Here is a 27,265-nt window from a genome sequence, read left to right as displayed (position 1 = left end):
TCGCTGTTGCCCCTTGTTTCTGGTATTTCTGCCTCAGTGTATAGTTGCTTCACACTCACCTTCCCCAAACCCTTGTCCTTCCCTGTTCCTCATTTTGATGACATCACCATCCATTCTGTTCCAGCAGCAAAACCTCTGCCTCTCCTTCTCCCTGACACTGTAGTTCAGTCAGCTACCAGGTCCTCTTGATTCTGCTTCTAAACTGTTCTTGTACCTGGCACCTCCTCTTCCCAGCTGCTGCCACCCTTGTTCGGGTCAGCACCCCTCACCCTGACCCATGGACCCCTGTTCCCATTACCGCTGTTTCAGTTGTTCATGGATGGACTCCGTTCCGGTTGGTTGACACTTTGCCATACTGGTTGCAAAAATAATAATAATTAGTAATTATTATTGATACCATAGTTGTTGGTATCACTCCTGCACTGTTAATCCTTCTGTCCTGTTGCAGCAGCTTCCTGCCTGGTCCCCCTGCGCTTGGGCTACCCCCAACCTGCAGGCTGTCCTCTGCATCCTGCCAGAGTAATCTTTCTAAATCAGCTCTGGCCACGTCACATGCATGGTCAGAAACCCTGGATGGAGCCTCTTTTTCTATAGTAATGATCTCTACTCTGTCTGTTTATTACACACTTTCTCAGTAACAAATATTTTTTGAGGAAACCCCCTCAGTATGTATATTTATATAGTCATAACTTATAAAGTATGATATAAGTAGAAATTCTAATATTATCTTCCCAAATCCCAGCAGATCATATTGTCGACTCCCTGGGGTCCACTTCCTCCTCCAGCTTCGGAGACCGCAGGGTACAGGGTGCAGCCCAGACCTGTTGGCCTGGCACTGTCCCCTGTGCACTGTCCGCTCCTCGTTTCCTCTCTTTCCGTCACTTCTTCTCAGGAGCTCACTCGGCTGCCAAACGCAAATGCTTGCAGATCTTTGAACGTAGTCCCAGGCTTTTACTCACCCCACAGTAGCCGGCCTCTGACTCTACCCATACCTTTACAGTCCCACTCGTAATATTATTACCATAAAAATACGTAAAAGCCAATGTTGCTGGCTGAAGCAGTTTAGGACTTGATATGTGTAAGAGGCGATCCCTTGTAATTCAGGACAGGTTCCTTGTAACTTAGGACGGAAAGCCCTAATCAAAACATCACTACCATTTGGTTTTCCCCAACCCTTCGTAATCTCCACAAGAGCTCGAGGGACTGGAAATCCACCAACTTCTGTCCCCTATACATCTGCACTTTCCAGAACGTCATATAAAAGAAATAACACAGGGTGCAGTCTTTTGAGTCTGGCTTCTTAACACTTAGCCCAGTGTATTCCAGATTCATCTGTGGCATCTGTCATTCATTCATTTTTGTCGCTGAGTGGTGTTCTGTTGTATGGACGTACCACACGGTTTATCTGTTCATCAGCTGAAGCATATTTAGGTGGTTTCTAATTTTTTGGTGACTGTGAATAAAGCTTGCATGACATTTACAGTCATACAGGTGGGGAAAAAAATGGGGCTGGGGGAAGCAAGCCACTGGTCTTATCTGGATCCTTGTTTAAAGATGGGGAAATAGAGGACAAGAGGGAACCTCTCCAAGGTTACATGTAGATCTGAAGGTAGAGCTAGAACTAGAATTAGTTGTGCACATGTTCCACCTCCTTTTGCTATCACTTAACTAGGGAGATGCAACCTATACCCAGATTTAAACAAAGCCAAAGGTAAGTTTGTGCAGGGCATTCAGCAAACGCTCTAGACTCCCAAAGGGTTCACTCTCGTTTTGCACCTCCAGGTCTGATACGTGGCGCCTGGCGAACCCACCAGCACGGCCTCACCTTGAAAACTCTCTCCGAGGCCCCTCTGCTGCCCACAGTGGGCAGAAGGTGACAGCCATGGCAACCAGGATCACAGCCCATGTGGAAGGTGGTTACCACAGCAAACGCAGCATCTTCTGCACCATCCTGTAAGAATGGAGAGCCACGGAGTGGGGCAGCTGGGGGCTGCCCTCAGACTCCGAGAAGGAAGCACATACCCTGCTCTCAGGCTTGGGCCCTGCCCAGCCAAGCTGAGAGGTTGTGGCCTTTGGGATGGAAGAATTAGTGCTTATGAAGACTCCTGGCTTCCTTATCACCGCCCTGAAAAACAAGCTCCCAAGTCTTCTGGGGACTAAGAACAAGGTACCTTCAAAACCCTTTGGCTCCACAACCCTTAGCAGGAAAGAACTTGGATTTTTTGTTTGTTGATTGGTTGGTGTTTTTGGCCGCGCCATGTGGCTTATGGGATCTTAGTTCCCCGACCAGGGATTGAACCCAGGCCCTCAGCAGTGAAAGTGCGGTGTCCTAACCCCTGGACCGCCAGGGAATTCCCTGGGATTATTTTTCAAGGAGAAAAGGGGAACCGAAGTTGGTGGGTTTCTAGTCCCTCGAGGTCTTACAGAGATTATGAAAAGTTGGGGAAATCGATAATGAAAACCTTGGTCAGGGTTTTCTGTTTGAGTTACAGGTAACTGCGTTTTATATACACCAAACCCAGAATCTTCTCAGGGAAAAACGGATTTACTTCTAAGGGAGAGAAGTGATTCTAGTGAGATGGAAAGAGCCCCAGATTTTCCCCTTTCCTAGACCTCACTTTTGACCCTCCGGGGACACTGCCACACCCACCCTGCTGCCTGGGGAGGCTGGAGGAGTTGGGTTTGGTTTCCTTAAGGACACAGTTCTCTTCGACATGGACCTGTGAGGGAGGAAGGGGCTTGGGATAAGGAGCCCCTCTTGAAAGGCTGCCCCAGGGATGACAGGGACATGCTGAAAACAGGAAGGGGCGTGTGGAGAAGGCTTTCCTTCAAGTGGCTTAGGTGTGCGGGCGCGTGCTGGGCTGGGTGGTGCAGGGATGCACCTGACTGCTGTACCTTCAAGTTGCTCCCAGATTCAGGAGGACATTGGCTCAGCGCTTGCTGCACAGGGAGGATTCAAATCCCACAAGCACACCAAACCAGCCGCCCCTCCTGGGCGCAAGACTGGCGGAGACCGAGGTGCCTAGGGCCCTCGTCTGTGTCCACATTCTGGTGGATGACCACCTGCCTTTACTGACCCTACCAAGGTTCCCCACTCTGTGCCTTGGCTCATGCTCTCCCCTCTTCTGAGTGCACCCGCCTCGCCAGCTACACGCCTAGGTCCCACCCACTCTTCCAGGCTCGACGCTGCCACCCGGATGGCAGTGCTCTCCCCTCTCTGGGCCTCCTCTGCCCTTCCTCTGCCCCCACAGGGTATACTCTGCCTTGCTTAGGAGTTACCCAGGCCCATCCCTGTCCCACTGACCTGCCTGTAAGCTAGCTCCATTAGAGTCACCACCTGTGTCCCCAGTCCCCAGCCCAGGGGGTAGGGTTAGCAGCCTGAGTAAGGAGAGGAAGGCTGGCTCCCAGAGGGCTGTGCTGAACCCAACTGTGAATGTGTTAAGGTTCCAGAGCCAGGCAGGCTCAGACCCACTGCTCTGGAAGGGGGCCCGATGCAGGCCTGGTTCAGCCTCAACAGTCCCCCGCCCACCCGGCCCTTCATGTGGGGCCTCACCAGCCTGGTAGGGTCACTGTCGTGCACCTCACAGATGGCTTCCCAGGCTGGTTCTGCCAGGCCCCCGGTGCTGCTCTCCCGGGTGGAGGAGGTTGGGCTAGAGGGAGCCAGGAGCACTGGCTACCCCGAGGACTTGGGGCACAAGAGCATGGGCCCCTCCCATCCCCAGCGCTGTCCTTTGCGCTTACCTATGGCCCCAATGTGAGTTGCTGTACAAAATGCTGCCTTTTATTATTTTGTAACGAATGACTTTTCTGTGAACCAAGTGCTTATGAAAATCTCAGCAACCAAAATAAAGTTCTCTATTTTAAAGGAGGCACTTTTCGGGGTACTTTCCTTGGTCTGGGTATGTGCTAGGGTTCCTGAGCGCTGGATGTAGGCCTCTCACCACTCCGTCCCCCACGAGGCACCACTGCTTCCACTGAAGGAGACATGAGACCAGGGCCATCTTGTCCATCCAGCTTGTTCCCACCTGATTCCAAGTTCCAAGGTCTGTGTCCTCATGTGTCAGTCAGGGACTGTAGTTGCAGTCCTGCCTGCCCCTTGGGCTTTGTGAAGAATAACAGTGAGGTCCCTGGTGTGGATGACCTGAGATCCACGACCACATTTTTACCAGCTTTAGTCACTTAGCATCTTACAGTGTTTGCCATATCCACATGTCACTTGAGGAGAAAGCTAGTACTTAATACTTTTCTTTAAATCCTCTTTTAATTAAAAAGACTTTATTTTTTAGAATTTTTTCTCTTAAGTCTTTTTATTAACAGGTATAGTTGATGTATAATGTGTGTTTTAGGTGTACAACACAGTGATACACAATTTTTAAAGGTTATACTCCCATTTATAAAATATTGGCTATATTCCCTGTGCTGTACAATATATCCTTGTAGCTTATTTATTTTATACATAGTAGTTTATACCTCTTAATCCTCTAGCCTAGCCTTGCCCCTCCCCCCTTCCCCCTCCCACTGGTAACCACTAATTTGTTCTCTACATATGAGAGTATGTTGTTCTTTGTTATATTCACTAATTTTTTAGATTCCACATATGTGATATCATACAGCATTTGCCTTTCTCTGACTTACTTCACTAAGCACGATACCCTCCAAGTGCATCTTTTTTTTTTTTTTTAACATCTATCGGAGTATAATTGCTTTACAATGGTGTGTTAGTTTCTGCTTTATAACAAAGTGAATCAGCATCTAAGTGCATCCTTGTTGCAAATGGCAAAATTTCATTATCTTTTATGGCTGAGTAGTATTCCATTGTGTATATATATACCACATCTTCTTTATCCATTCATCTGTTGATGGATACTTAGGTTGTTTCCATATCTTGGCTATTATGAATAATGCAGCTGCGAACATTGGGGTGCATGTATCTTTTCAAATTAGCGTTTTCATTTTCTTCAGATACATATACCCAGGAGTAGAACTGCTGGATCATATGGTAGTTCTATTTTTAGTTTTTTGAGTAAACACCATACTTTCTTCCATAGTGGCTGCCCCAGTATACATTCCCACCAACAGTGTACAAGGGTTCCCTTTTCTCCATGTTCTCACCAACATTTGTATTTGTGGTGATGATAGCCATTCTGACAGGTGTGAGGTGATATTTCATTGTGGTTTTGATTTGCATTTCTGTGATGACTAGCGATGTTGAGCATCTCTTCATGTGCCTGTTAACTATCTGTATCTTCTTTGGAAAAATGTCTATTTAGGTTTTCTGACCATTTTTTAATCAGGTTGTTTTTTTTTTTTTGATGTTGAGTTGTATGAGCTTTTTATACATTTTGGATATTAACCCCTTATTGGTCATATCACTTGCAAATACTTTCTCCCATTCAGTAGGTTGTCTTTTTGTTTTGTCTATGGTTTCCTTTGCTGTGCAAAAGCTTTTAAGTTTAATTGGGTCCCATTTGTTTATTTTTGTTTTTGTTTCCTTTGCCTTAGGAGACAGCTCCAAAAAATATTGCACGATTTATGTCAAAGTGTGTTCTGCCTGTGTTTTCTTCTAGGAGTTTCATGGTTTCAGGTCGTAACGTTTAGGTCTTTAATCCATTAGAGTTTTTCTAAAACTATACACACAAAAATGTTCTAGGGCTTCCCTGGTGGCGCAGTGGTTGAGAGTTCGCCTGCTGATGCAGGGGACACGGGTTCATGCCCCGGTCCGGGAAGATCCCACATGCCGTGGAGCGGCTGGGCCCGTGAGCCATGGCCGCTGAGCCTGCGCGTCTGGAGCCTGTGCTCTGCAAAGGGAGAGGCCACAAAGTGAGAGGCCCGCATACCGCCAAAAAAAAAAAAAAAGTTCTAATTTCATTCTTTTACATGTAGCTGTCCAGTTTTCCCAGCACCCCTTATTGAAGACTGTCTAGAAGTTTTAGATTTACAGAAAAAGTGAGGAGATAGGTGGTAGAGAGTTCCCGTACTACCCTTCCCGCCGAGCTTCCCTGTTATTAACACCTTGCATTAGTATGGTACATTTGTCAAAATTAATGAGCCAGTAGACACATTATTATTAACTGAAGTCCATAGTTTATTCATATTTCCTTAGTCATTACCTAGTGTCCTTTTTCCATTCCAAGACCCTATCCAGGAACTTAACTAGAAAGAAATGTTTATATTACTTCACTACTATAAATGAAAAGCTAGTGGTTTTAATACACACTAAACTGTTAAAATGAAAATATTCACAGTATCACAAGCAACTAAACCTTTGTTGAAACCAAACATTTGGGGGAAATTTTTTACTGCAGTTTAGCCAAGTCAGCATAACCTCATATATCCTGATACACCCCCATGCCACTAAAATCATCTTATATCCCATCAATAGTATATTAAGCACTGACTTGGTGAGGCTATTGCCCCTTTTTTACAGAAGGAATTGAGTTCTTTTTTTGACTGAAATATAGTTGAATTACAGTGTTGTGTTAATTTCTGCTGTACAGCAAAGTGATTCAGTTATACATACATACATATATGTATATATTCTTTTTTATATTCTTTTCCATTATGGTTTATCACAGGATACTGCATATAGTTCTCTGTGCTGTACAGGACGACGTTGTTTATCCATTCCACATATAATAGCTTACACCTGCTAACCCCAACCTCCTGCTCTGTCCCTCCCCCAACCCCCTCCCCCTTGGCAACCGCAAGTCTGTTCTCTATGTCCGTGAGTCTGTTTCTGTTTTGTAAATAGGTTCATTTTGTCATATTTTAGATTCTACATTATAAGTGGTATCATATGGTATTTGTCTTTCTCTGACTTCGCTTAGTATGATAATCTCTAGGTCCATCCACGTTGCCGCAAATGGCCATTATTTCATTCTCTTTTATGACCGAGTAGTATTCCATTGTATATATGTACCGCATCTTCTTTATCCATTCATCTGTCACTGGACATTTAGATTGTTTCAATATCTTGGCTGTTGTGAATAGTGCTGCTATGAACATAGGACTGCATGTATCTTTTTGGATTAGAGTTTTGTCTGGATATATGCCCAGGAGTGGGACTGTTGGATCATATGGTAATTCTATTTTTAGTTTTCTGAGGAATGGAATACTGTTGTTTTCCATAGTGGCTGTACCAACTTACATTTCCACTAATAGTGTAGTAGGATTCCCTTTTCTCCAGCATCCTCTCTAGCATTTGTTTCTAGAGTTTTTAATCATGGCCATTGTGACCAGTGTGGGTGGTACCTTGCTGCAGTTTTGATTTGCATTTCTCTGGTAATTAGCAATGTTGAGCATCTTTTCACATGCCTGTTGGCCATTTGTATTTCTTCTTTGGAGAAATGTCTCTCTAGGTCTTCTGCACGTTTTTCGATTGGGTTGTTTTTCTGTTGAGTTGTATGAGCTGTTTGTATTTTGGAAATTAAGCCCTTGCCAGTTGCATCATTTGCAAATATTTTCTCCCATTCTGTAGGTTGTCTTTTCATTTTGTTTATGGCTTCCTGTGCTGTGCAAAAGCCTGTTAGTTTGATTAGGTCCCATTTGTCTATTTTTATTTCTGTTGCCTTGGGAGACTGACCTAAGAAAACATTGGTACGATTTATGTCAGAGAATGTTTTGCCTATATTCTTTTCTAGGAATTTTATGGTGTCAAGTCTTATGTCTAAGTCTTTAAGCCATTTGGAGTTTATTTTTGTGTATGGTGAGTGGGTTCTAACTTCACTGATTTACATGCGGCTGTCCAACTTTCCCAACACCACTTGCTGAAAAGACTTTTTCCCATTGTATATTCTTTCCTTTTTTCTCTAAGATTAATTGACCATAGCGGTGTGAGTTTATCTCTGGGGTCTTTACTCTGTTCCATTGATCCATATGGCTGTTTTTGTGCCAATACCACGCTGTTTGGATTACTGTAGCTTTGTAGTATTGTCTGAACTCTGGGAGGGTTATGCCTCCTGCTTTGTTCTTTTTCATCATCATTGCTTTGGCAATTCTGGGTCTTTTATGATTCCATATAAATTTTAGGATTATTTGTTCTAGTTCTGTGAAAAATGTCATGGGTAATTTGATAGGGATTACATTAAATCTGTAGATTGCTTTGGGTAACAATATTCATTCCTCCAAGAGCATTGGATATCTTTCCATTTCTTTGAATCATCTTCAGTTTATTGTTTTATAGTCCTCAGCATATAAGTCTTTCACCTCCTTAGTCAGGTTTATTCCTATGTATTTTATTTTGGGGGGTGAGATTTTGAAAGGTATAGTTTTTTACATTCCCTTTCTGATATTTCATAGTTAGCATAAAGAAATGCAACTGATTTCTGTACGTTAATCTTGTATCCTGCTACGTTGCTGAATTCATTTATTCTAATAGTTTGTGTGTGGAGACTTTAGGGTTCTTTGTATAGAGAGAGTATCGTGTCATCTGCAAAGAGTGATAGTTTTACCTCTTCTCTTCCAGTTTGGATACCTTTTATTTCTTTTTCTTGTCTGATTGCTGTGGCTAGGACTTCCAGTACTATGTTGAAGAGAAGTGGTGAGAGTAGGCATCCTTGTTTTGTTCCAGATTTTAGTGGGAAGGCTTTCAGCTTTTCACTGTTGAGTATTATATTGGCTGTGGGTCTGTCATAAATAGGTTTTATTATGTTGAGATATGTTCCCTCTATACCCACTTTGGTGAGAGTTTTTATCATGAATGGATATTGAATTTTGTCAAATGCTTTTTCTGCATCTATTGAGATGATTGTGGGGTTTTGTCTTTTGTTTATGTGGTGTATCACATTGACTGATTTGCATATGTTTGAACTTGGGATGACTCCCATGTGGTTAATGGTGTATGATCTTTTTTTTTTTTTTTTTTTTTGGCAGTACGTGGGCCTCTCACTGTTGTGGCCTCTCCCGCTGTGGAGCACAGGCTCTGGACATGCAGGCTCAGCGGCCATGGCTCACGGGCCCAGCCGCTCTGCGGCATATGGGATCTTCCTGGACCGGGGCACGAACCTGTGTCCCCTGCATCGGCAGGCGGACTCTCAACCACTGCGCCACCAGGGAAGCCCGGTGTATGATCTTTTTAAATGTGTTGTTGGATTCTGTTAGCTAATATTTTGTTGAGAATTTTTGCGTCTATATTCATCAAAGATATTGGCCTGTAATTTTCTTTTTTTGGCGGTGTCTTTGTCAGGTTTTGGTATCAGGCTGATGGTGGCTTCATAAAATGTCTTCAGGAGTGTTCCTTCCTCTTCAGTTTTTTTTGGAAGAGTTTGAGAAGGATCAGTATAAGTTGTTCTTTGCATGTTTGGCAGAATTCACCTGTGAAGCCATCTGGTTCTGGACTTTTGTTTGTAGGGAGTTTTTAAATTACACATTCTATTTCACCTCTAGTGATCAGTCTGTTCAAATTATCTATTTCTTCTTGGTTCATTTTTGGTGGGCTGTATGTTTCTAGAAACTTGTCCATTTCTTCTAGGTTGTAGAATTTGTTGGCATATAATTGTTCGTAGTATTCCCTTATGGCTTTCTGTATTTCTGCAGTATTGGTTATTATCTCTCCTTTTTCATTTATTTTTATTTGGGCTCTCTCTTTTCTTCTTGATAAGCCTGGATGGACGGGAGTTTGTCAATCTTGTTTACCCTTTCAAAAAACCAGCTCTTAGCTTTATTGATTTTTTTAATATAATTTTTGAGATTCTCTATTTCCTCTGTGATCTTTATTATTTCCTTCCTTCTGCTGACTTTGTTTTGTTTGTTCTTCTTTTTCTAATTTCTTTTTAAGTGGTAGGTTAGGTTGTTTGAGACTTGTTTTTTTCTTGAGGAAGGCCCGTATCGCTATGAACTTCCCTCTAAGAACTGCTTTTGCTGCATCCCACAGATTTTGTATGGTTGTGTTCTCATTGTCATTTTTCTTAAGATATTTTTAAATTTCCTCTTGGATTTCATCATTGACCCACTGGTTTTTTTAGTAGTATGTTGTTTAGTCTCCATGTAATTGTTTCTGATTTCTTTTTCTGTGGTTGATTTCTAGTTTCATGCTCTTATGGTCACAAAGATGCTTGAGATAATTTCTATACTCTTAAATTTGTTGAGGCTAGTTTTGTGCCCTAATATGTGGTCAATCCTAGAGTATGTTCCATGTGCATTTGAAAAGAATGTGTATTCTATTTTGGGGGTGTGTGTAATGTATTGAAAATATCAATTAGGTCTAACTGTTCTATCATTTAGGATCTCTGTTGCCTTACTGATTTTCTGTCTAGAAAACCTGTCCATTGGTGTGTGTGGTGCTAAAGTCTCCTACTATTATTGTATGATTGTCAATTTCTGCCTGTATGTCTGTTAGTATTTTATGTATTTGGGTGCTTCTATATTAGGTGCATATATGTTGATGCCTGTAAAATCCTCTTCTTGTATTGATCCTTTTATCATTATATAGTGTCCTTCTTTATCTTTCTTTATGGCTTCTGTTTTAAAGTATATTTTGTCAGATATGAGTATTGCGACCCCCACTTTCTTTTCATTTCCATTTGCATGAAATATTTTTCCATCTCCTCACTTTCAATCTATGTGTGTCCTTTGCCCTAAAGTGGGTCTCCTCTAGGTAGCATATTATATAAGCTCTTGTTTTTTTAATCCAATCTGCCACTCTGTCTTCTGGTTGGAGTAGTTAGTCCACTAATAAATAATTATTGATAGATACGTATTTATTGCCATTTTAACCTTGGTTTCCTGTTGATTTTATATTTCCTCTTTGTCCCTTTCTTTTTGTTTTTCCTTTTGTGGTTTGATGATCTTCTTTTGTATTATACTTATGTTCTCTTCTTTTTGGTTTTTGTGAATCTATCATATGTTTTTGATTTGTGGTTACCCTGTTTTTCAAGTATGTTAACCCCATCTTCTATCTCCTTGCCTTAGACTAGTAGTTGTAGAGGCTCAAACACATTCTAGGAAATGAAAAAAAAAAATCTACATTTTCTGACTCTCCTCCACCACATTTTATGATTTTGATGTCCTCTTTTACATCTTCATGTTCATCCTTTTGCTGTTCATTGTGGTTATCATGTTCACAGAAATTTTTTGATTTTTAAAAAATCTGTGTACTGGCTTATTTATAGGTGATTTGCTCTCCAATTGTGATTTTCTCTTTCCTATATATTCTTCTTTTCTGTTTAGAGAAGATTTCAGTATTTTCTTTAGGTTTTAGTATTGCTGTATTCTTTTCGTTTTTGCTTGTCTCAGAAATTCTTTCTTTCTCCTATTCTAAATGATAATCTTGCTGGGTAAAGTATCCTAGGTTGCAGATTCTTCCCTTTCAGGACTTTGAATATATCTTGCCACTCCCTTCTGGCCTGAAACGTTTCTGTAGAGAAATCAGCTGATAGCCTTATGGGGCTTCCCTTGTAATTAACTCTTTTTCTCCTGCTGCCTTTAGAATCCTCTTTAATTTTTGCCGTTTTTATTATAAAATGTCTTGGTGTAGGTCTGTTTGGGTTTACTTTGTTTGGGACCCTCTGTGCTTCCTGTACCTGGACATGTTTCCTTCTTTAGGTTTAGGAAGTTTTCAGCCATAATTTCTTCAAATACATTTCCAATCCCCTTTACTCTTTCTCCCCATCCTGGATTCCCTATTATGCCTAGATTGGCATGCTTTGTATTATCCCATAGGTCTTATATTGCTTTCATTTTTATTCATTTGGCCTCCTGTTCATTTGGTCTGCTGTCCTGATTGGGTGATTTCCATTATTCTGTCTTCCGGGTTACTTGTTCGTTCTGCATTATTTATTCTATTCATTGCCTTTAGTTCAGTTTTTGTCTCAGTAAATGAGTTTTCTAATTGTTCTTGGTTCCTCTGTGTAGTTTCCAGTTCTTTTACAGTGCTCTGCATTTTTGTTGATAGCCTTAATTCCTTCAATATTTTTTTTCTCTTTTGAAATCAGTGTCTTTTTGAAATTGGTGTCTGTTAGACTAAAGAGGTCTGTTTCGTTCTTCTTTCCGGGGAATTCTCTTGGTCTTTTAACTGGGAGTGGCTCCTCTGCTTCTTCATTTTACTTATATTTCTCTTATTCTGTGAGTTTAGGAGAAACAGTTATCTACTGTGGTCTTAGAAGGCTCTTTATATGTGGGAGCATCCCTGTGTAGCTTGTGTGGGCTTAGCATATTTGGTTCAAGGGCTGTTCTTAGTATGGCTGCCTATCGCCTCTTTCCTCAGCACTTGCTGGCCATTATCCCCTTAACAGGGGGTGTGCAGATGTGGCGGCTGGTGCCCAGTTGTGGGACTCTCAGTGGCAGCTCATGCATGGCCCTGGAGCATGCCATGGGAGCTGAGGCAGCTCACAACTCTGCTCCCTGGGAGGGCACTCAGCAGCTCGAGATGGCTCCTGCAGTGAGTGTAGGAAGTGTTCCGCTGCCTGAGAGCTTGCGCAGGGGAAAAGACTGTAATGGCAGGTTCTGCCCCTCCCCTTGCACACTGCCCACACAATGGTGCCTGGCCTCTAAGGCGGCCCAGGCTTCCTCCTCGTACAGGCTCAGGTGTGGTTGCACCAGACTCCGACTGCTTCAGGCTGTTTCCGCACAGCCCACCCCAGTCCTCTCCCCAGGTCTGATCTCCAAAGCCCAAACTTCTTCAGCCCCTGCCCGCACCAGTGGACACACATCTCAGGCTGGGAAGTGCAAAGCAGTGGCACTGACCGTCTGTGCAGGTCTCTCTCCAGTCTAGCTGCTGCAGACTGGTTGCCGTGCTCTACTGCAAGGCTCTGAAGCTCCCTCTTATAACAGCTGATCTCTCTGCCAGCGAAGGAACTTCTGAGGGTGCAGGAACCTTTCTTCTTTTACAGCTCCCTCCCAGGGGCCCAGGTCCCATCCTGATTCCTTTCTCACTTTTTTCCTTTTTGTTCTACCCACTTACATAGATTTTCTTGCTGTTTCAGAGGTATGAGGTCTTCTGCCAGCATTCAGTGGATATTCTGTGAGAAGCTTTCCACATGTAGATGTATTTTTGATGTATTTGTGAAAGGAGGTGGTGAGCTTCACATCCTACTACTCTGCCATCTTGATTGCTCTCCCCAGAAGGAACTGAGTGCTGAGTGGTGATGCCTGTCAAGGCCAGTAAGTTGAATGTTCCCTATCAAATGTTAAGAGCTTGTATACAGAAGACGTATGAGTAAGGCTGTTATCTAGGGCCTCTGTAATAGGAACACCTGGGACACACACACATACAGTGCCCATCTTCTGCCAAGTCATTTGGAGGCAGAAGTGGGAGGAACACAGAACACCTGTCCTACCCTAGCTCTTCCGTGGTTGGGGAAGCATCTGGAAGGAGACTGCTCTGAGTAGCCTGCATTGGTTGACTGTGCAGGGCTTGCTCTCCCACACAGGCCAGACCTGCCCAAGAGAACCTACTCCATCTGATTATTTTTTCCTTAATTGAGCCAAAAATCTGTCTCCCTAGCTAAATCCTACCCATACTTCAGGATCCTACTTCATCATTCCATGGAACACCTTCCTTGATCTCTTCAAATCTTAGTTATGTGCCCTTCCCCCATGCTCTCCTACCCACCTATCCACCTGTGTTAATCCCCATGGTGGCACTGAAATCCTGTGCATTGAAAAAGTCTGTTGATGTGTCTGATTCCCCCATCCCATGCCCTGTGAGGTCATGCACTGTTGATCCTCTATACCTAACACTGAGCAAACTCATTAAGTGTTGGACACATAGATGGATGGATAAGGAAACAAACCCAACCCCATTCCTAGTATTTCTATCTTCTGGAGCCCCCAAAGGACAGAGTCCCTCTGTCTGTGGCGACTCTCCAGAGATTTACAGACAGCATTCTTAACCCCCTGGGATCCACCCTGCTCCTGCCCTCCATTCACACATGCCAGTTTGCAGACTGTCTCCTCACCATCTGGTCATTTTTCCAGATCCACTCCAGTGGCCTGGGTGGGTCTGGGAGAGCCCAAAGAAGGCAGAGTTTAGGAGTCTCATCCTGTTCCTCAGGAGGTATGTCCCAGCTCTTAACATGCAGCAATTATGGATCAGAAGATAGGATTCTCTAAGGGTGCTGTGCTTCCCTGGGGTCACTTGATTCAGTCTGCAGTAGCTAAGTCCCCTCTGCAGGGTGACTTCTCACAGGTGTAAGTTTAACCCTCGTGCAGAGCTCACAGGTCTCAGCTGCCCCCCACCCAAGCAGCTTACACTGTGGCCTCCATGGCCTTCCCTGCTGGCCAGTCAGGCCCAAATATTAATGCCTGCTGATAGAAGTGTACAAGCACAGCAAAGACCAATATGGGGGGAGGGGAGAAAAGTCAGGAATTTGGGATTAACAGATACACACTACTATATATAAAATAAACAACAAGGACCTACTGTATAGCACAGGGATTTACAGACAGCATTCAGTATCTTGTAATAACCTATAATAGAGAAGAATAATAGAGATAGAATAATAATAGAGAATAACAGAGAAGAATCTGAAAAAGAATATATAGTAACTGACTGAATCACTGCTCTACACCTGAAACGTTGTAAATCAACCATACCTCAATTAAAAAAAAAAAAAGACCAATACAACATCATTCAGACCTCCCAGTCCTGTTGAGGCCACTGCCCCTTGTAGCCAGAGGAGACCCTGACTGTAGGGAATGGTGGGCATGCTATGGCCAGACAAGAGCCAGAGCTGGGTCTTGGAAAAGAACATGAGCCTACACTATCCTCAGCAACAGCTTCCTTCCATCAGCACAGAGAAAGTCTCTTCTCCAAATGGTTCCTCATGGTGGACTCACATGGGGCCTGCTGGGCTTGTTCCAACCCTGAGTAGTCTCCCGATATGAACACCCTCATCCCACTAGTTCTTTCTCCCTTCCTGTCCAGAACTTTGCAGGGTGCAGTTAGGGCCATGGGGCTCTGGAGCCCATTCTCCATGATTATCGTCCTTTTTAAATGCAGTCAAGCCTAGCATGGCCCTCTGGTGCAGTCTGAGTGACTCACAACACAACTGTCACCCCTGCTCAGAAACCAGTTCTTGCCTGGTGCAGCCGAAGGCCCTGTCTTGATTGTCAGGATGGTATTTCACTTCTTGGTTTGGGCCCATCATTTGCCACCTATCCAGGCTCCTTGGATAAAAGGCTGATTCCAGGGCTGGAGCAGGCAAAGTACAAGACGGCTAGAATATCTTCTGGCAGAAATTAAGGAAGCACCCTTAAAACGATGGGGATACAGGAGCTAGCTTGAAGGAACTCAGATTGGCCAAATGTGGTACAATCTGAGTATCAAAATAAATGATGATGACAATGTTCACAGGATCTATGAGTCCATACTGACAACTAAATGAACAAAAAAATTTCAATGGAAAAGAAAGCTTCTCCATATAATAACTATAATAACTGTATAAGAAATTATGGGAGTTAGAAAATCACTCACCATTTTGCAGCCATCTTGATAATTGATTCAGCAAAAATTATCAATCCAGGCTAAAACTTACGGGTAGTAGTTTGATGAGGAACAGGACATTTAGAGGCTCAAAGTATCTTTCCACAAATTACTTAGTAAATACAAAAAGAAAAGTAGTAACTTCACAGTGGAGAGAACATAACCTTAACCAAGGAGTAAGTTATCAGCAAGAACAAGATAAACCAACATCTTGTGCCTCTACTGTGATGCACTTGTGACACAGCACCATGTCTGTGAATTCCCTGCCAAAAACGTATATCCTGAATGTAATCATAAGGAAACACCAGACAAACCTAAATAGAGGGATACCCTACAGAATAACTGATTTACTCTTCAAAATGTCAAGGTTAAGAAAGACGGGCTTCCCTGGTGGCGCAGTGGTTGAGAGTCCGCCTGCGGATGCAGGGGACACGGGTTCATGCCCCGGTCCGGGAAGATCCCACATGCCGTAGAGCGGCTGGGCCCGTGAGCCATGGCCACTGAGCCTGCGCGTCCAGAGCCTGTGCTCCGCAACGGGAGAGGCCACAGCAGTGAGAGGCCTGCATACCGCCAAAAAAAAAAAACCACACACACACACAAAAAAAAGGCAAAGACTGAGGAATTGTTTTAGATTAAATAAGACCAAAGAGATGTGACCAGCAAAATCTGAATATGAGCTGTGGGCCAGATACTAGTATTGTATCATTGTTCTAGTTCCTGCTTTTGATAAGTGTAATGTGCTTATGGAAGAGAAAGTCCTTATTCTTAGGATACACATACTGAAGTACTTAAGATAAAAAGGGTAGGGTGCTTTTCTCAAATTGTCCCAAATGGTTCAAAAAGAGATACATAAATATATAAAGCAAATAATAAATAGGACAACGCATGAACAGTTGGAGCATCTGGGTAAAGGATACACAGGAGTTCTTTGTACTATTCTTGCAACTATTTTCTAAGTATGACATTATATCAAAATAAAGTTCTTAAAAGAAGGCACTTTAGGGCTTCCCTGGTGGCGCAGCGGTTGAGAGTCCGCCTGCCAATGCAGGGGACATGGGTTCGTGTCCCGGTCTGGGAAGATCCCACATGCCGCGGAGCGGCTGGGCCCGTGAGCCATGGCCGCTGAGCCTGCGCGTCTGGAGCCTGTGCTCCGCAACGGGAGAGGCCACAATAGTGAGAGGCCCGCATACCGCAAAAAAAAAAAAAAAAAAAAAAAAAAAGAAGGCACTTTAAAAATTTTTACCTAGTTAGCTATTTCCAGGTTGGGTCCTCTGCAGGTATGTTAAATACACCTTCTTTGACTTCATCATTAAATGTACAGCAGGTCAGGGCCACAGAAACTTCCCTCCAGGGAACAGACTTCATTCTGTTAACACCTGTAAGTTATTCCACAAACTGCAACTCTTATTAAAGGTACAAGCATCTAGCCCACAGTCTCTTTTTCTTCAAAGAGGTCATCAAGCAACATTATGGCAAATAACTTGGTTGGATCAAGGAATCCTCTGTGAATGGATCAGTAAATAAATAGGGTTTTAGAACTAGGAAAAACCTAGTACGATCCCGTTATTCTACAAGTGTTTACTGCCTAATAGCTCTGCCAAGGAAAGAAGGTGCAGCTCGTGCACTATGATTCATTCCACAGACACTGGCGCTTATATGCCAGGCACTGTGTTAGGCACCCTCTCACGAGACTTGTTGAAAAGGGCCCTCTTTTGAGCCTTCCCTTGATGAACAGAAACTTGCGTTTCAGTCAACCTCTGGGACTGCATCACCCACAATTAGTGAAGTATACCTGTTGTCACCCAGGACAAGTATACAGCTGACCCCTGAACAATGCAAAGGGTTAGGGGCGCTGACCCTCCATGCAGCTGAAAAATGCACATATAATTTATGTCAGCCCTCCATATCCGTTCCACATCTGCAGGTTCAACTAACCACTTGCATGGTACTATAGTGTTTACTATTGAAAAAAATCCATGTATAAGTGGACCCAGGCAGTTCAAATTCATGTTGTTCAAGGATCAATTGTATATTTACCATCCTAGGCTTTTCCCCATCAATATCACTCCTCTTTGTGAGTGACTAAAGAAAGCTGCTTCCCCACTAGGACAGAGGCTCTTCAGAGGCCAGGTCACATGTTGTGATCTAATCACTGCTGGAAATTAAGCCTCAAGGTGTCAAAACCACCAGAATCTAAAAAGTATGCATGAAAACACATTTTAAGCCATAAGCACACTAGAAATTCTTTTCCCAGAGACAGATCAGGACTTTTTTTTTTTTCTGATGCCGAGTCACATACCTGATTTTCACAACAGCTTAGGTAAAGAAAAACAAGAGGCACTTAGATTTCCTGCTCACATCTCTGCTGGAGGGAGATCAAGTATGCTACAAGTGCCTGCTACCCAGGATCAGATACAAATGGGGACAAGCCAGACAAGAGCATGGAAAATGTGCACTTTAAGCCTGGCCTTGCCGTAGAAGTGGCTCAGATAACCACATCCCAGTGCTCAAAGAAATATAAGGATCACCTGTCCCGAATGAGTCATCCAAGGCCCATTTTTACCATGTATTCCCTAACGGATGTCCCAGCTGCTGTGTAAACTTCCTCCTTTCTCATTTTCAGAGAGAGCTGGATTCTGTCTTCCTTCCTCCACTGCCCCTGGCCCCCAGCACGAGCACCACACACCTCAGCTGCTCCCACTGCCTCAGAAGAACCTTGAAGAGCTGAGTCTGGGGGACTTCCCTGGTGGTGCAGTGGTTAAGAATACACCTGCCAATGCAGGGGACACTGGTTCGATCCCTGATCTGGGAAGATTCCCACATGCCACGGAGCAGCTAAGCCTGTGTGCCACAACTACTGAGCCTGCACTCTACAGCCCGTGAGCCACAACTACTGAGCCCACGTGCTGCAACTACTGAAGCCTGCACGCTCTAGGGCCCACATGCCACAACTACTGAGCCTGCATGCTGCAACTACTGAAGCCTGCACACCTAGAGCCTGTGCTCTGCAACAAGAGAAGCCATCGCAATGAGAAGTCCATGCACTGCAACGAAGAGTAGGCCCCTCTTGCTGCAACTAGAGAAAGCCCGCACACAGCAACAAAGACCCAACACAGCCAAAAAATAAAATTTTAAAAATAATAAAAAACACAAATATTTTTAAAAATGTTTTCTAAATCATCACCTTCTCTTTAAAAAAAAAAAAAAAAGAGCTGAGTCTGAGCATTAGCCACATACCTAAGTCTCCCCACGTCATAGTCCCGTTCCTCACAGCACCCCTCTGGTGACTGACTTCTCCATCTCCCCCTGGCAGATAAGGTTGGTGGCAGTCAGCATCCCTTCCCATCTGCTTCTGGTATGGCTTCCTGTAACTAGAGGCTGAAACCTATTTCCAAGACTCCCTTGCTGCTAGGATTCTAGTTGCAAATTAAGTTCCTATATATGTACTCAGAGAAGAAAGAAGCAAGATGAAGGCCAGCCTCTTAATCTTTTGGCTGTTTGTGCTGACAAGCAAGGAGGTAGGGCATGGGTACTGATAGCATGGGTGGCTGAACCAGAATTTCAGTGTCAAGTTGCTGGCTTCATGAGTTCAAGAAGCAGCTGAATTCAAGTAGCTTCATGAATTCAAGTGGCTTCTTCGTGCCTGGCTGGCCACCCCAGCTGTGTTCTTGCACTCAGCAGTTCCAGTAGCAACCTCCTGAATCCCGCTCCTGCAACCCTTTAACAATTTTATAGTACTTTATATCCATGTAGTAAACTCCTTTCTCCTTAAGAATATCTAGGACCATTTGTTTTCTGCACTGAATTCTGACTGATTCACTCCCCTCAAAAACGCTTTCAGAGCTGACTCCTGCCCTGTGTGTGGCCTGAGCCAGGCAGAGCAAGTGGGTTAATCATTTCCTCTGATTTGGCTCTGCTGTTTCAGCAGCCCGGAACTAAATTAGTCTGTTTGGGCAAGCCCATCACATTGGTGACCTGAAGCCTCCTCTTCCAGCCCTACTGGGTTTTGTCCTCACCACCTACTCCTCCACTGGGCCTTCCACAGCACTTCACATTTCTCTTTATTAACCTTTATCTGTCAGATGCGGTCCAAGGTTCAGCCTGTGAGATCTTTTGCCTCCGCCTACCCCAGGCCCACCCTCCCACATCCCACACACAAACCATCTGCCATTTACAACCACAGAGACACCAAAGGAGGGAGATGGAGTCCAACAGGGCCAACACTTTGTTTCTGCTTAAGACCAGCACAACTGATACGCTGACTTCTGGCTTCATACCCATGCCAAAGCACGGCTTCTTTATCCCTCTTTACAAATAAAAATGCAAATGGATAGAAGGAGTGGCTATGATGTGGCCAAAATGCTGTCTGGAAAGCACACCTCTAGGTGATTTTCCTCCGTTTTGACTGACGGTCCAAGGCCTGGGCTGGGGGCAGTGGGATGGACAGGGTGCCCAGTTTGTGATCCTCCTCCCTGCCCACTGCCAGAGAAACCCTTCTTTTAGAGATCTTCAGCCTCATGGCTTTCGCTATCTCCATCATCCTAAGGAACAAACACAAACACATAAAACAAATGGAGAGTCTCCTCAATGTGAATGCTCAGGGAGGCTTGGCAGGAGGGAGCAGCACAGTCATGCTCCAGGCCATGAAGACAGAATTCCCAAGATAGCCACAAGGGGCAAAGCTCCCAGTAGAGAGGCAGACAAGATCCCCTCGAGAGCCATCAGATTCCCATTTTAATGTGTTGCCATTAGAAAATATCTATATAAATGATGGAAAACCAGGTTATCCAGATCCTACTGATAACTGTTTACTTCTTATAGCAAGGATTGAGCACTTGCTAGAATTTTACAGACTTCAAGTATCTGTTTCTCTTGTATGTTCAAACTCACTACTCATGAGAATGCCATCTGTGGAGCCCTCAGAATAATCCCTCTCGGGACTGCTAGAAGAGTCCAGATAAGGGTGTTCTCCTGAAACACCATCCGGGTCCTTGGAGATCAGATGCTCCTAAATCACTGACAAAGGCCAATATACCCCACAGTTCAGCATCCTGGGAGACTGCTCCCTACTCAGTCTGAACCCCTTCTAGCAGGGCTAGAAAGGGCCTTAAAGGTTGCCACCTCTGCCTACCCTCCCAGTCAGGTCAGAGAAGCCCAAGTGTGACATCCCTGCCAAACTGAAGCTCTGCCTTGCCTTGGACAACCCCCTGGCAGCTCCTTCCATCTGACTCTGAGAAAAGTGCTTTATGCTAAGCTGAAATTGGGGTTCTCTTATATAACTTCCACCCCTAGGTTACCCCATCGGGACCATACAGGGTCCCTCTTCCCAGAGACAGCAGTTTGGAGACTGGAGGTTGCTCAGTTACACAGGGATGGAAGGCTCAGGTTTGAAGCCCAACTATTCCCCTTCTTGGCTGTGTGACCCTGGGAAAGTCACTGACTTCTCTGAACCAAAGATTCTTCCACTGTTTCTTAGCGACATCACTGAGATATTATGACAGATTTGGTACTGTGCCTAGCAAAGCGAAGGCATGCGGTAATGTCTGGTTTCCCATCCATTCAATCAATTATTTATTCATCTGAAAACTCCCCAGGTCCCTCGACAGTGCCTCATGCTTTCCAGCAGTACCAGAACTACATCAAGGCGCCCTAAGGGAGCTTTTTCTTCTTTTGTGCTCACCTTTTCTCACTGAGCTTCAAGTCCCTCTGTAACACCGTCAGGTCAATCTGGAAGTCGTTTATATGCAAAGCCAGTATGATCACATAGGCGGTGATCTTTGCCTTCATAGAGTCTGAAATTAAGTTCCGCAAACTGCAAATCAGTGGCAATAAAAGAGAGGCAAAATTAAACTCCGAGATGATTTCTCCAAAAGCAAAGGAAAAACATCCAAGCCTGTTCCCTTATGCATTCAAAATGTCTTCTCATCCCGGGGAGAAGAAAAGGAATTAGAGCAACATCCCTTATCCTGTTGTGGTGCCCAAGCCTTCACGTACAGTGGAGCAGTGAGCCAATGCCAGTGTCCCTCCAAGGGGACAGAGAAGGCCGCACCTTCCCCAGGCACAGTCAGAGCCTCACACTGGTGAGGACCCTCCCCATCTTCCCAGCCTGCTCAGCAGGGCTGCTGGGAAAACGGTCATCCCAAACTCAGCTGCCGATGATTCTTCCAAGCACACCCAGAGCAGGACACACACTGCAAGCAAGCAGCAGGAAGGAAGCCCAGGTGTGCTGCTTGGGGTGCTTTCCTCAAAGTCATCCCACTGGCCTGCCCTTTCCTGCAACACTGCCTCTCCATACAACACTAGTTCTGTGGACATTAGGCAGGGGTCCTTGGAAGAAGCATGTGACATGAAGTCTTTGTTACAGGAGTTCCCAGAGCCTTTAACGTGAGCTTCTCCCAAAGGGATAGAGTCGGTACTACAGTGTTGCCTAAACTCACTTGACCCCAGGAGCCCTCCAAATGGCAGTGCCCTCTTCAGCAGTGTCTCTGTGGATACAGACTGCAGTCCAAGCCCCCTTCCCCACTCTCACTACCCTCCCTGTCCTGCTTTCTTCTTTACAGGCAGAAGCCGAGAAATCAAGCCCCCTGACCTGCCACTGTTGTAGATCAAGCAGGTAAACTGCTTCAGCAGTTTGGTGTTAATGATGTGGGGAACTCCAGGTCCCAGGGCACCTACAAGACAAAATAAGAGTCTGATCATTTGCTTTCAAAACTCTCAGGACACACGTCACCTATGAGCTGGGAAAAGAAGACAACAGTTGGGCTACTGAAATAAACAGAGGCAGGTGGGAAGAGAAGGGGCTTGTGAAACAGAACAGCCACTTTCAAATGAACACGTGCTCAGGTGTGCTTCAGCCTGCAGACCATACGTGCACAAGAGATGTTCATGACAAGGCAGTGACAGGAAAGAAAAGCAAACTCCAGTAAGGCCTAAAGATACAGAGTTCAAAAGATGTTAGAAAGCAAAACAGATTGTGGAGAAAGCCCAGGGAGAGGGAAAGGAAGGGAGGTTGGAATGTGAAAATAAGAATTAAGCAAATAGTGAAAAAGATGAGTACAGGCATAGCTCAGAGACATTGCAGGTTTGGTTCCAGACCACCACAATAAAGGGAGTCACGTGAACTTTTTGGTTTCCCAGTGCATATGTTATGTTTATAGTATCCTGTACTCTATTAAGTATGCAGTAGTATCATGTCTAAAAAAAAGTGTCCAATAATTAATTAATTAAAAATGAAAATTAAGAAACAATGTCCAGAGGAAACTTGCACAAGCCTCTTAGATAGCCTCATCCACCAGAGGGAAGACAGCAGAAGCAAGAAGAACTACAATCCTGCAGCCTGTGGAACAAAAACCACTTTCACAGAAAGACAGACAAGATGAAAAGGCAGAGGGCTATGTACCAGATGAAGGAACAAGATAAAACCCCAGAAAAACAACTAAATGAAGTGGAGATAGGCAACCTCCTAGAAAAAGAATTCAGAATAATAATAGTGAAGATGATCCAGGACCTCGGAAAATGAATGGAGGCAAAGATCAAGGAGATACAAGAAATGTTTAACAAAGACCTAGAAGAATTAAAGAACAAACAGAGGAACAATACAATAACTGAAATGAAAAATACACTAGAAGGAATCAATAGCAGAATAACTGAGGCAGAAGAACAGATAAGTGACCTGGAAGACAGAATGGTGCAATTCACTGCTGTGAAACAGAATAAGGAAAAAAGAAGGAAAAGAAATGAAGACAGCCTAAGAGACCTCTGGGACAACATTAAATGCAACAACATTCGCATTATAGGGGTCCCAGAAGGAGAAGAGAGAGAGAAAGGACCAGAGAAAATATGTGAAGAGATTATAGTCGAAAACTTCCCTAACATGGGAAAGGAAATAGCCACCCAAGTCCAGGAAGCACAGAGAGTCCCATACAGGATAAACCCAAGGAGAAACACACCAAGACACATAGTAATCAAATTGGCAAAAATTAAAGACAAAGAAAAATTATTGAAAGCAGCAAGGGAAAAATGACAACATACAAGGGAACTCCTATAAGGTTAACAGCTGATTTCTCAGCAGAAACTCTACAAGCCAGAAGGGAGTGGCATGATATACTTCAAGTGATGAAAGGCAAGAACCTACAACCAAGATTACTCTACCCAGCAAGGATCTCATTCAGATTCAATGGAGAAATCAAAAGCTTTACAGACGAGCAAAAGCTAAGAGAATTCAGCACCACCAAACCAGCTCTACAACAAATGCTAAAGGAACTTCTCTAAGTGGGAAACACAAGAGAAGAAAAGGACCTACAAAAACAAACCCAAAACAATTAAGAAAATGGTAATAGGAACATACATAACGATAATTACCTTAAACGTGAATGGATTAAATGCTCCAACCAAAAGACACAGGCTCACTGAATGGATACAAAAACAAGATCCATATATATGCTGTCTGTAAGGCCAACTGGCCCGAGGCAGGGGAACGCAATCAGATTCACAGGTTGCATCAGACCGAAACTCTCCGGACCACCCAGTTCCAGAAACTGACCTGGAGACTTTCCAGACCACCCAGTTCCAGGAAATGACCTGGGGACTTTCCACCCGGCTCAGCCTTCCCGCCTTTCAAGGGGTGGGACTAACGGCCCCAAGACTGATGCAACCAGCACCAGATATTGCCACGATACCCGAAGAGACCACCAAATAAGGAATACCCTGCATCCTCCCAGATTCACCACACCCCTTTCCCTTCTTCCCCTATAAAATCCTGCCCAACCCTCACCCGGGTGTGACTTCTCTGGACCCTTTCTCTCGGACCAGTGAACCTCGCCCGGGAGCGCCCCCTAATAAAGCTCACTTGAAGCTTTCCTCTGTTTCGCGGTGCCGTTTGTTAAGATCCAACCTTACATTTGGTGCCGAAACCCAGGAGGGGTACCAAGCCCCGCGGGTTACCGCGCGGGCCGCTCCTCCCCTCCCCCAGGAGACAACCAGGGAACCTCTACTCATCCACCCAATCCGGCAGAAAATGGGGGTAAGTCCCCCTCCCTTGTTCCCTCCGAACCCCAGAGTCCCTCCCTACCGGACTCCCTGTCCCTAATCACGGCCGCGTCAGGGACTCCTCCGTCCTCTCTCTGGGCCTCGGGCAACCGTGGAGACGTCCCAATTGCCTGACCGCTCTCCGACCCACCGGGCCTCGGGTGATTGTGGAGACGTCCCAATCACCTGACCGCCCTCCGACCTGCCGTGAATTGGAGACTGAGACCAGGGACGCCTCTCTCCCTCTCCATTCACTCAGGGACAGACTGGGGGTCATGGGAACCTCACAATCGAAACCAGATTCTAAGACGCCCCTGGGGTGTCTCCTAGCCAATTTTACAGCCCTCGGTTTCTCCCAAGATCTCCATCGCCGATGGCTTATTTTCTATTCCACTGCGGCCTGGCCACAGTATCCTCTAGACAATCAATCCAAATGGCCTCCTGAAGGGACTTTCGATTTTAACATCCTCCGTGATCTAGATAATTACTGCCACAGGACGGGCAAATGGTCCGAGGTCCCCTATGTTCAGGCCTTCTGGTATTTACGCTCCCACCCTTCCCTCTGCATCGATTGTTCCACTTCCCAGATCATTCTTGCCAAACAGACATCTCCTACCTCCAAGCCCCTAATTTCCTTTGATGATGACCCCTCTCCACTAGCCGACCCACCCAAATCTCTCGCTTCTCTCCCCTCCAGAGCTCCTCTCCAACCTCCACCCTACCCTGAAGCGGTCCCTCCTCCTCCCGAACCCGCTCTGGCCCATCCAACTGCTCCCCCGCCTCCCTCAACAGTTTCTCCTCCCACGCCCCTTGCTTTGCCAATTAGTGCACATACACGCTCTCATGACTCCCAAGATCCAAATCTCCTCTACCCTGAGGGAGGTAGCAAGAGCGGAAGGATTAGTTAGAGTTCATGTTCCCTTTTCCCTCCAAGATCTCTCTCAAATCGAAAAGCGATTAGGCTCCTTTTCTGCCGACTCTTCCCGCTACATCAAAGAATTTCGCTACCTCTCTCAAGCTTACGATCTAACCTGGCACGATATCTTTGTGATCCTATCTTCTACTCTAACCCCTGACGAAAGAATTCAAACCGCTGCCCGAAACCATGCAGATCAGGTTCACCTTACCAACAACTCCATGCCTGTCGGAGCGACTGCCGTACCTGGCACCGATCCAGGCTGGACTTATGAGGATGGCCAAGATGGTCGTCGTAAATGCGACCTCATGATCCAATGCCTCCTGGCTGGCATGCAGGCTGCTGCTCATAAGGTAGTCAATTTTGAAAAACTAAAAGAGATAAGAACTTAACGAAAATCCAGCTATCTTTCTCAATCACCTTACAGAAGCCTTAACTCTCTATACCTGGCTGGACCCCGAAACCCCAGCAGGGGCAGCCATCCTAGCCACCCATTTTATCACCCAATCAGCCCCGGACATCTGAAAGAAATTAAAACGGGCAGAAGACGGCCCTCAAACCCCTATTCGAGATCTGGTAAAGATGGCCTTTAAAGTCTACAATGGCCGTGAGGATTTGGCAGAAGCCAGCCGACAGGCTCGGATGCACCAGAAGGTGGCCCTCCAAACCCAAGCTCTTGTAGCCACCCTAAGGCCGGCCATCTCCCATGGATCACAGCATCCACGGGGTCCATAAAAGGCAACCCCGCCAGGGGCCTGCTTCAAATGCGTAAAAGAAGGCCACTGGGCTCGCCAATGTCCCAATCCCTGACCTCCTTCTAAGCCCTGTCCCAGCTGTGGGCTAATGGGCCACTGGAAGAGTGACTGCCCTACGACTGGCCCTCCCTCAGCATCTCCACACGGGGGGCAGGCCGACCCAACAGCATTACCACTCGAACTGCTGGGATTGGCTGACGACTGACGGCGCCCGGACTCGAAGACCCCCATCACCCTCGCCGAGCCCAGGGTAACGCTACAGGTAGCAGGTAAGTCCATCTCATTTCTGATGGACACGGGGGCTACCTATTTGGTCCTGCCTACTTATTCCGGGCCAGTTTCTCCTTCCCAGATCTCGGTCATGGGTATTGATGGCAAACCATCCTTCCCACTCCAGACCGGTCCACTCCCATGTCATATCAAAGGACTCCCTTTTACTCATTCCTTCTTAGTCATACCATCCTGCCCAGTTCCCTTGCTAGGCCGAGATGTCCTTTTCCACTTAGGGGCCTCCCTCCAGCTGGTTAGACTTGACCCTAAGGTCCCCTCCTCCCAACTCCTGCTTCCTCTTCTCGGCCTGTCTCTAGAACCCTCCCCCTCCGATCCCCCTCTTCCAATCATACCGAACCCAATCAATCCCCAAGTCTGGGATACTTCTAAGTCCATAATAGCAACATACCATTCCCCCGTCCTCATCCGCCTAAAGGACCCCTCCAAATTTCCATCAAGGCCCCAATTTCCCATCTCTGAGACTCACCTTAGGGGCCTACAACCTATTATCCCCAGACTCCTAAACCAGGGACTCCTTATCCCCACTGACTCTCCCTGCAACACCCCCATCCTGCCTATCCGCAAGGCCTCTGAGGATTATCGCCTGGTCCAGGACCTCCGACTAATCAATGAGGCCATAATTCCTCTCCACCCAGTAGTACCAAACCCATACACCTTGCTCTCCCATATCCCCCCATCCACAACCCACTTTACGGTTCTGGATCTCAAAGATGCCTTTTTCACTATCCCCCTACATCCCTGACTCCTATTTCTTCTTCGCCTTTACCTGGATGGATCCGGATACTCATACTTCCAGTCAGCTCACCTGGACAGTTCAGCTCACCTGGACAGTTCTTCCCCATGGCTTCCGCAACA

At 45.3% G+C, this 27,265-nt stretch overlaps 2 protein-coding genes across 8 annotated transcripts in view; one reads left to right on the top strand and one right to left on the bottom strand.

Annotated features, from left to right (window-relative positions):
- Nucleotides 1–19,567, top strand: part of FBXO10 (F-box protein 10) — a 77,639-nt gene extending 58,072 nt beyond the window's left edge. For 3 of the 5 annotated variants that reach the window (XM_081238404.1, XM_081238403.1, XM_081238402.1), the window contains 3 exons: nucleotides 1,783–2,167; nucleotides 12,921–13,098; nucleotides 18,045–19,567. In XM_081238404.1, the coding sequence (XP_081094530.1) occupies nucleotides 1,783–1,957 (175 nt within the window). In that variant the 3' untranslated portion in view covers nucleotides 1,958–2,167; nucleotides 12,921–13,098; nucleotides 18,045–19,567. Of the gene's footprint in view, nucleotides 1–1,782; nucleotides 3,836–12,920; nucleotides 13,099–18,044 lie in introns of those variants that run through there. The other 2 variants (XM_081238401.1, XM_081238400.1) reach the window with 2 other exon arrangements.
- A 78-nt stretch (nucleotides 19,568–19,645) lies between these two features.
- Nucleotides 19,646–27,265, bottom strand: part of POLR1E (RNA polymerase I subunit E) — a 36,415-nt gene continuing 28,795 nt past the window's right edge. The window contains exons 8-10 of one of the 3 annotated variants that reach the window (XM_081238413.1): nucleotides 22,011–22,092; nucleotides 21,102–21,233; nucleotides 19,646–19,962 (exon numbers count right to left, since the gene is read on the bottom strand). In XM_081238413.1, coding sequence (XP_081094539.1) covers nucleotides 19,803–19,962; nucleotides 21,102–21,233; nucleotides 22,011–22,092 — 374 coding nt within the window. In that variant the 3' untranslated portion in view covers nucleotides 19,646–19,802. The remainder of the gene's footprint in view (nucleotides 19,963–21,101; nucleotides 21,234–22,010; nucleotides 22,093–27,265) is intronic. The other 2 variants (XM_081238412.1, XM_081238411.1) reach the window with 2 other exon arrangements.

Source organism: Mesoplodon bidens, assembly GCF_964165515.1.
Source record: "Mesoplodon bidens genome assembly, chromosome: 6".
Lineage (NCBI taxonomy): Eukaryota > Metazoa > Chordata > Mammalia > Artiodactyla > Ziphiidae > Mesoplodon > Mesoplodon bidens.
This window is presented reverse-complemented; position numbering and strand designations above follow the sequence as displayed.